General features: G+C 42.5%; 1 protein-coding gene across 1 annotated transcript; it reads left to right on the top strand.

Moving 5' to 3' along the window:
- Positions 1 to 3,965: 3,965 nt before the first annotated feature.
- On the top strand, positions 3,966 to 8,792 carry LOC309697374 (deoxynucleoside triphosphate triphosphohydrolase SAMHD1-like). Its single transcript, XM_082519247.1, has 14 exons — positions 3,966 to 4,090; positions 4,182 to 4,318; positions 4,591 to 4,664; positions 5,491 to 5,658; positions 5,757 to 5,857; positions 6,058 to 6,157; positions 6,249 to 6,340; positions 6,433 to 6,554; positions 6,659 to 6,798; positions 7,438 to 7,467; positions 7,550 to 7,636; positions 7,792 to 7,899; positions 7,978 to 8,091; positions 8,177 to 8,792. The coding sequence occupies exons 3-9, from the start codon at positions 4,623 to 4,625 to the stop codon at positions 6,766 to 6,768; spliced, it is 735 nt and encodes a 244-aa protein (XP_082375373.1). The 5' UTR covers positions 3,966 to 4,090; positions 4,182 to 4,318; positions 4,591 to 4,622; the 3' UTR covers positions 6,769 to 6,798; positions 7,438 to 7,467; positions 7,550 to 7,636; positions 7,792 to 7,899; positions 7,978 to 8,091; positions 8,177 to 8,792.
- The last annotated feature ends 735 nt before the right edge of the window (positions 8,793 to 9,527 follow it).

Below are 9,527 nucleotides of genomic sequence, written 5' to 3'. Positions count from 1 at the left end.
GCTCGATGTCGGCGGTGATCGCAACCTGTTCCTTCCTAAACCTCATAAGAACACCTAGTAGGCTGTTATTAAGATCGGGACCACTGAGTAAGACGTCGTTGAGCGATACTCCCTCATAGGATGCACTGCTGTCGAAGACCACGCAGATCTTGTCCGGCTTCCGGGGGTGGTACACGCCGAACAGGGGCAAGTACCAACGCTCCTGACCGGGTTGCAAGGGAGGGGCAGCTTCTGCGTGCGCCTTCTTGAGCATCTTCTCCATAAACTCTAGGAAGTCGGCTTTCATCCGTGGTCGTTTTTCCAGTGAGTGCCAAAGTGAGACGAGGCATTCGAGAGCCTGTTTCCTGTTGTTAGGGAGTCGCTGCCTCGGTGACCTAAACAGCAAAGGTGCGACCCAACTGTTGGAGCTGTCTTGGCAACACTCGGCTTCCATTATCCTTAGAAACTCCAAATCTTCCCTGGATGGAGCAAGTTTGTGGTCGTTGGGAGTGCGAGCGAAGACGGTTTGCCCCAAATTGTCTCCGATTAGCGTCGTCGGGGTTCGCGCTGGATGATGTTGATAGTCATGTGCTTGTTCGAACACCTCTGTCACTTTGATCTGGTTGTTACATGGCTGGAAATGGCTTGTACGACCGTTCCCTAGAACGGCCGTTTTGTAGCTTCTCACCTCCGGTGGTCTGTGAGCACCTCCGAGGCACACGTCCCCAACGATGACCCATCCCAGGTCAAGCCTTTGGGCGAAGGGAGCATCTCCTGGGCCGCTTATTTGCTCTCGGACCTTGTGGACCCGTAAGATATCTCTGCCCAGTAAGAGAAGAATGCTGGCGTCTGGGTCCGGAGGTGGTATCTTGTCAGCGATGCGTTTTAGGTGGGTATGATGATAGGCCGCACCGGGGGTGGGAATCTCCGCGCGGATGTTGGGAATTTGGTTACACTCGAGGAGTGTAGGCAGAGAGATACTCAGTTTCTCGTCCAATGGCTCTACGGTGTAGCCGCTGGCTCTCCTTCCTGATGTCTCCGTACGTCCCGCGCAGGTCTTTAGTGTGTATGAGTACGAGCGCCCGGAGATCTTGAAGGCTTCGAAGAACTCTACCGCGCGAGGGAGCGATTACTCTGCTCATCCAATATAGCGTACATTCTCTTGGCTTCCTCTCTTCGTCCGTTTGGGAACACCCTGACGAGACAGATCTTAGCACACGCTCTAGCACTCAGACCTTCCCCACATACCTGTGTGCACGTTGCGTTGACCTCCTGGTTATCAGCTTTGTCCTCCCCCCCGCTATCCTCTGAGATGGAGGGGAACGATTTAGATTTCCAGGTAGGTGGATGAGGGTGGAGGGCTGTCACATGGGCAGCGCTACCACACTCGGTGCATGTTATCTTGGCTGTGCAGTTCTTTGCAAAGTGTTCCGTTGACGAGCAACAGCGAAAGCAGACGTAGTGTTCTTTCAGAAGCTGTTTGCGATCGTCTAAGCTCTTCTCACGGAAACCTCTGCATTTCCTCAGAGGATGGGGTTTTTGTGCAGGGGGCAATGTTTATTCGGGTCAATGCGTTCCCTGCTTTCCTTAGACTCGAACTTGGCAGTGCCTGAGACTTGTGTTTTGTGGGTGTGAACGGACGTCTTCGTGGGCCTTTCCCATTTATTCGTTCTCTCGGTTGGGGGGCTTGGCGTGAAGAGGTTGAAACTTGGGTCGGTACGTGCTTTCGCCTCGGTGCGGATAAAGTTCGCCAGCACGGAGAAAGGTGGGAAGCTGACGAAATGCTCTTGTTTGTATCTCGTCCCGTGGTATAGCCACTTTTCTTGTATGCTGTATGGAAGTTTCTCGATGATGGGCTTAATTCCTGTGGAGGTATCCAAGTACAACATGCCCGCGAGGTAGCCATCTTCTTTAGCGGCTTGTAGCTCTGACAACAGGTCAGCTAGATCCCGGAGTCTCTGTGGATCTTTTGGCGTGAGCTTTGGGAAGCTTTCTAGTTTGCTGAACAGAGTTTGTTCGACGGCTTCTGGGGAGCCATATAGTTCGTCGAGGCGCCCCCATGCTGAGCACAGTCCAATAGTTGGATTCCTGATGTTGACCGTTTTTATTCTTCTTACCTGCTCTGTTGACTCCTTTCCCAGGTGTCTGGTTAGGAGGTCGAGTTCTTCTGCAGCAGACAGGTCTAGATTGGCAATGGCGTTCTGGAACGATGTTTTCCAGGCCCAATAGTTTATTGGCTGGTCGTCATATGCGGTGAGACCTGAAGTCACCAAGTGGTTACGAGCGAGATATTTGATGAGGTCAGTGGTTGTAGAATGGTCGTAATCACCTCCATAGAGTGTCCCGTGGACGGGCTGATGCGTGGGAAACGTAGAATCTCATTTGGGGTTCTGCTGTAGGAGTGGAGTTGGAGGGGGGTAGAAGGGTGACTTGGAGCTCTGTCGTGTTGGTGCGTCGCTTCTCCAAGGGCCCTGAAGAGCTTGGTGTGGCGTAATAGCAGCAGGAGCGGCAGCTTGGGTCTGAGCCGCGTTATGCGGTTGAGTGACTGGCTGAGAAGGGGGAAGGTTATTTTCTGTAGCCGATAGACCTTTGGCGCTCAGGCTGGCCTGTTCGGAGACAAAGGCGGCTACGCGCTGGTCTTTGACAGACTGGCGGACCAGGCTGTTAACTTCGCTGCGTACTTCGAGACCCATATCCTGCAGACCAGCTACTAGGGAGTTCGCCTCAGCAACGGCGGCATCCCTTTCCTTTTCATCGATTAGTGCGTCAAGGCTGGCTTGAATACGTGCTTGCTCCACTTTAAGCTCGATTTCCCTCTTTGAATGTGCCGCTCTAGCTTGCGCGGCTTCAGCCTTTGCTTTTGCCATGGCAATGGCTATGCTAATTTTTGAGCCAGACGACGTGCCGGATGAGCGACTGCTCCCTGAGCGCGCACATTCTGACTGGCTGTCTCCAATTCCTTTGTCAGCATTGCTACGTTGTGACATTGCGTGCCGTTGGGTCTCCGGTATCGGGAGATGTAGGCTGTGGCGAAGTTTTCCGAGGCTATACTGGAGGCTGCTTATCTCTTGGTAATGAGTAGTTCCGTACAGCGGCGATCCTCGTATCCCTATTAGCTGCGTTGCAGTCTTTTCACTATAATGGGCTAATTTTCCATTCAGCTTAAACACTCCCAAAATATCTCCAGGACTCAGACGATTGGATTCCAGGAGTTTTTACTGGGCACTTTTTGTGAAACTGTAACACAATACAATGAAATACATGAGACGTATTATAGGTAAAATAAGCTCAAAACATCTGGCTAATTATCGTAGCTTGACAGCCTAGCCGAGTAGCTTATATAGGTAAATGGCCTGTATTTATATAGCGCTTTACTAGTCCCTAAGGACCCCAAAGCGCTTTACATATCCAGTCATCCACCCATACATTCACACACTGGTGATGGCAAGCTACATTGTAGCCACAGCCACCCTGGGGCGCACTGACAGAGGCGAGGCTGCCGGACACTGGCGCCACCGGGCCCTCTGACTACCACCAGTAGGCAACGGGTGAAGTGTCTTGCCCAAGGACACAACGACCGAGACTGTCCAAGCCGGGGCTCGAACCGGCAACCTTCCAATTACAAGGCGAACTCCCAACTCTTGAGCCACGATCGCCCCTATATAGGACACAATATAGGACACAATAACGCTAGCCGAATAACAGACAACAGTTCAAAACACTTCACCGCTTAGGTATACAAAATAGATTATACTCACAGACTATGCCTTAGCGAAGAGAAAATGATTAACCCTGTAACGGCAGAGCTGGCGGCTGCATGAGCCCACACGCTAATATCCCGAGTCACACAGTAGATTCACTTCCTGACTCCCAGCGTACACTGCTCTCATGTTGTCATGGTTACGAAAATACACACATCGCTCTAAGCTACGATAGCAAGATAAAGAGAACACAAAGAACACATTTTTGGGGGCATAACAGAGTTACCTCCACTTCTTGTCAAGATCATAGACACACCCCAGTTTCAGAGACTACGAAAAATCAAGCAACTTGGGGGCGGTTATTATGTTTTTCCAGGAGCGTCACACAACCGCTTTGAGCACTCAGTTGGGTATGTCAACATGTTTGGAGTTACACATTTTTTGATAAATTGTTTGTTTTTTCAGTTTGTTTCATGGTGAACTGTGTGTTTTGTGATACAGAGTGGGGCATTTGGCAGGAGAGCTTGTAAAAGCTTTGAGGGCAAAACAGTTAGAGGAGCCGTCACTGAACTCAGAATCCCTCATCAATGACTGAGATGTCCTTTGTGTGCAGATTGCAGGCCTTTGCCATGACCTGGGTAAATCATACACAGTTTTTCAGTATTACATGCATTATATTGAAGATGTGAGGTGGCTCCATCATGTAGTCCATACACCCCTCCTTCAAACAAGTTGTTCTGTTTGAAAGTTGGAGGAGACTGTTTTTTCCTGGAAATTTACAAAAGTATTAATAACCAAATATAATCAAATAGATTTTTATTTGATTTTTGTCAGTGCCTGACAGGAATTTATCACAAGTCACCCAATCTGAAGTTCACACATTCAACTTTTTTTCCCCCTTCAATTCAAGGTCACGGGCCCTTTTCTCATGTCTTTGATGGAATGTTCAACCCTCAAGCAGACCCAAATGGTGAAAAATGGGAGGTAAGAAAGAAAAATATTAGTTTCAGTTTGTGTGAAATGGTTCGTAGCAGTCATTCCAAAAACTGAAACATATATAAAAATACAGAAAAAAAATGGAAATGGACCGGCAATTATTTCGCTGTTTCTCTGATCTCATTGACTACTTGAAGCACTACAAAACTTTATTTCCACACACTTTGAGCACTTTCTCTACTTTACATGGCCCATTGACAAATACATATTAACAGAATATGCACATCTTTGGATCATGTGAGAAGTACCTGGAGGAAATCCAAAGTCCATACAGAATAAATACAGGTTCACTGAGTTAGCTCCACTGTGACTGAAGACTGAAAACTTAAAACAAACTGTCTCTGTCCAAAGTTAGGAAAATCTGAGCCTCTGTAAAAGAAACTGAAGAATACTAATTTAGATGGATGTAAAAGCAAAAAACAAAATCATATTGGTGCAGGCAGGTGGTGAAAAGAAGAACAGTAAATCTCTCCTTTTGTTACTGCTGTCAATATTTTGCATCTATTATGATGGGGCTTTTATTTGTTTAAATAAAATTTAATTAATAAATTTGCCAAGTAACATTAGCTACAGCAGTTCCACTAAATGGTAAATTAACAATGAACATGCATTTCACAGGTTAGGTCAGACCTGTTGGCTTTGTAAAAGGAATTGTGACTGTTACATTTGAAATTTGAAATGCATATAAATGTTGTTTGATTACTTATTACCTGAGAAGTTAACCTGTGTTTTTGTTTATTTGTTTTGGGGGGGTGGAGGGGGGGTCCACTTTGAATCTGTGATCATTAAAATGCTTGTCTTTGTGTTCTTGCAGCATGAGGATGCCTCTATATTAATGTTTGATCACCTAGTGGATGACAATAAACTGACGCCAGTGATGAATGAGTACGGACTGATAACAGAAGGTGACAATGAGAATGACCTGGTGTTTATCAAGGAGATGATTAAAGGATCTGTGAAGAACAATTCACCTCTGAATGAGGTATCAATCGTTTTTTTGTGTGAATGTTTTGAAATCAGTCAGGATTATTCCTGGAAAAAACTGTGCCTAATGTTATTATTCTGGCTTCGTCTCCACAGCAGTTGTATAAAGGTCGAAACAATGAAAAATCCTTTCTCTATGAAATTGTGGCAAACAAACAAAATGGAATAGATGTGGACAAGTTTGACTACTTTGCAAGGTGAAGCTTGCTATCCAGTAAAACTGTCCTCTTTTAACTTGTATTGCTAAATTTCTCTGTATCAGTTCCTGTTGAGCATCAACAATATTCAATAATGTTTGTTTTACTACACGATATGAAGAATCTCAGGAATACTTTGAACCTCTTTGTGGGGGGAATGGTTGTTTTTTGAAATCCACATCTTCTCACTCCTATTTCAGGGATTGCCACCACCTGAACAACTTTGACCATCGACGCTTTATCGTATTTGCCAGAGTGTGTAATGTGGACGGGCAGTTGCACATTTGTTCTAGAGACAAGGTGCTGACCTGTTTTTTTTTTTATTAATTTTGAAAAGAGCGAGCTATTTATCTCATTATCTGTGACTAAACTATAGGCATGCTTTCAACAGGAAATGGCAAATCTGTATGACATGTTCCACACAAGAAACTCTCTCCACAGAAGAGCCTACCAGCACAGAGTAAAAATGGCAGTAGAGATTATGTGAGTACCTGTAGTTCAGGTGTCAGTACTACACAACATTTAATTTGTCTACTGTCTCACCTAAAACTGACATGTTGGCCATTTTTATTCAGGATTAAAGACGCTCTCTTAAAAGCAGATCAGGATCCACACTTCCAAATTAAATCCTCAGAAGGGAAGACGTGCTGTCTCTCCGAAGCTAAAAAGCACAAGGAGGCATACACCAAGCTGACAGGTAGAGGATTTGAAGTGTGGTGTTTAAAATTAACTACTCATTTAACTTTTAAAACATCTGAAGTTGTCTATACACGCATTTTATTTGTTCTGCTTGCTCTGTAGATGAAGTGATTGAACAAATACTCCACCATGGTGCTTGTGCTTGTTCAAATGAATCCACCTCTTCCTCTCTGGAGGAGGCAGCACAGATTATACAGAGGATAATGTGTTGAGATTTGTACCAGCTTGTGGGTGAAATAAAGGTCTGCCGTTAGATTTTCATGTGTTTGTATTACAAGTTCACTATTGACAGCTGAAGATGTTTTCTTATCTACAATTTCTAAACCTGACATTATGAATATGCAGTTTTGACAATGGAACAAGTTTTTCATGTGCATGGCTGCAAAAAACGTTTAGCAACAATAAATTTTTGTTGCTAATGTTGCTTGATGAAAGGGATTTCAATACATAGTCTTTAATAGTTATTCAGTAAACCTCTCTTATTAGCCCAGTTTAATCTCCATGTTTATTCCCTGTTGTTGTTGTTAATAAAATCAACCTACCGTAATATAAAGCCTGGTGTCAGCACGTGATATGTGACTGACTTTTCTGACATTGCCTTTTCACACATGCCCTAACAGGAGCTAGACAGGTATACACTACTACTACTTTCTGAGTATTTTTTCTATGTGTGAACTAAAACACCAAGCTGTAGATTTAAATATTTTAAAGTCTTGGAAGACCTAAGAAAGTCTTGAATTTAGGAATCTAAGAAAAGTCCAGTTTCAAACAGAAAAAAAATTGAGAAACACATGGAAGGAGTGTAATGTAAAGGTTCTCTTACTGTTACCAATACTGAACAAATCTCTGTCTTCTCACTCCAATTTTTCTGACTTTCTCAGCTCAAGAAAAAAGACCAAGAGAAAGCAGAGGTAAGAATGAGGATTCATTATAAAACAAGATTAACAAATCAATAATAAGATAAGGGCTCAGGTTCTCTCTTCCTTACTTCAGGACGTGACTAAACGTTTAAAAACAGAACTGACTCAATTCATTCCTAAGGATGGAAAACAGGATGAAAACGACAACTTTGAAGTTAAAGTGAGTTTTTAATTTAATTGCCTTCAATAAGTCTTTTCTTAATATCTTGGATTTTGTTAATAATCATTTGTTTCAAAAGACGTTGCGAACCTCCAATGAGCCATTATTTACATGTGAATATAAACACCAGCTTCTCTGTCACACTTCTCTTTTAGGTTGCCAAATATGACTATGGAAAGGAAAATGAAGACCCGATCAGTAACTATACATATTTCTACAGCAAGTTTAACCCTACCATTGGATTCAAGATCAAGCCAGAAGAGGTCAGAATCACAGTGCATATATAGGGCAACTTCCTGCTGCACATTTTGTCATTTTTATGTCACTGTCCTTGTTGTCAGGTATCCAATCTTCGCCCAGAATGCTTTTCTGAGAAGCATATTAGGGTTTACTGGAAGAGACGCAATGATAAGCGTCTGGAAGATGTAAAGAAGTGCTTCGAGGCTGTGAAAAAGGTATTAATATTAGAGTCCTAATTACAAATTACAGATTTATAACTTTGCCTTTTTGGTTGTACTAATGAACTTTATATAAATACAGGCGGTGGAGGAGAATTAGAGTGACGTCAAAAAAGCAACACCAGGAGACGCCCAGTGAATCTGAAAATGTTAAACATTCAGACACTAAGTTTTAATGGTACTGCAGAGATTCTGAAACAGGAATTTAAATCATAAAAGTTAAGTACTTTGTCTATTTTACAATATCTTCTCTTTGTTTTTTGTCTTTTATTTTAACTAAGTGGTTTAGTTTGGACATTAAATATAACCAATATATTTACATACTGAATGATTTGTAAATCTTCCACATCTCCGGTTGATATGGTTTTGTGGTTGGCAAGGCTTTTTTACTTTCTTCAATATGTATCAATGTGAAGTAAGAACCTAAAATCTAAAACAAGTCATGTATTGAATAAACTATATATCACGCAATTTTCACTATTATATTATATCATATAGCTCAGCTCTGATCAATATATGGTTAAGACAAGCATTGGTATTCTTGTGAGTTTTGACTGTGTGAAAATGTATTCTTTATTACATATGTAATGGGTCTCTAAATGAAAACCTACCAAAGGTTAATTGAAACTTTTAGCTGTTTTACTGTTTAGATGTGTTTGTTGATTTCTGGTCTATTCAAAATAAAAGCTCCTTTTCTCTTTCTGTTGTATCATTTTGAAGTTACACCAAAAGAAGAAATTTTGATATAATGCTATATTTATAAAAGTATATATTGACTTCCCATACATACAACGATGGAAAAAAGGTAAACATTTTAGTTTACCTTACTTTCCTAATTTAAAGGCCATTTATTTCCCATTTTATGGGGCATTTTCTCCTATCAATAACAGATGATAAACTGGTATTAAAAAGATCATCCAAGGCTGAGCCAAAGGAGGGAGGTTGCAGGAATTAGGCTGGGGAAGAAGCACTGATGCTATCAGGCTAGAAATGCACCTATTCTTAACAGCTACATATTCAGCTAAGTGTTTTAACATCAGTCTACAATGTGGCAGGGTGTTGGAGTGGGCACCAGGTATTTATGACAACAGCTGATTAACAACAGCTGGTGACTTGAAGGTCCACACCTTACTACTGCAAACAAGCATCTACAGGCAGAACATACAGGAAGTAAAGGGTGAGGGACAGAGTGCACAGCCAGATACTAGAAAACTGAGGTAGAGCTTTAAGACATGTCCAAGCATGTGGTTTATATTTATGATTTTTGAGAAAATAACACTAAATCAAATTACTGATGGTGAATAGGAACAAGTTCAAGGTATAATGGATGACTAAAAATCCAGCAGCAGGTTTACAGTTTACATTTATTAGAGTGAATTGTAAGCACCAAAACTGACGGTAGAATTGATTCAAATGGGGTTATCATTAGTACA

The sequence above is a fragment of the Aulonocara stuartgranti genome (genome assembly GCF_965226115.1).
Source record: "Aulonocara stuartgranti genome assembly, chromosome: 20".
In the NCBI taxonomy this organism is placed as follows: domain Eukaryota; kingdom Metazoa; phylum Chordata; class Actinopteri; order Cichliformes; family Cichlidae; genus Aulonocara; species Aulonocara stuartgranti.
This window is presented reverse-complemented; position numbering and strand designations above follow the sequence as displayed.

Bases quoted from the DNA above. Each gene is read 5' to 3' on its own strand.
- LOC309697374 (XM_082519247.1), top strand. From the start codon at position 4,623: ATGTTCAACCCTCAAGCAGACCCAAATGGTGAAAAATGGGAG. The intron at 5,659-5,756 runs GTATCAATCGTT...TCGTCTCCACAG, and splicing joins ACAATTCACCTCTGAATGAG to CAGTTGTATAAAGGTCGAAA. The intron at 6,555-6,658 runs GTAGAGGATTTG...CTTGCTCTGTAG, and splicing joins GGCATACACCAAGCTGACAG to ATGAAGTGATTGAACAAATA.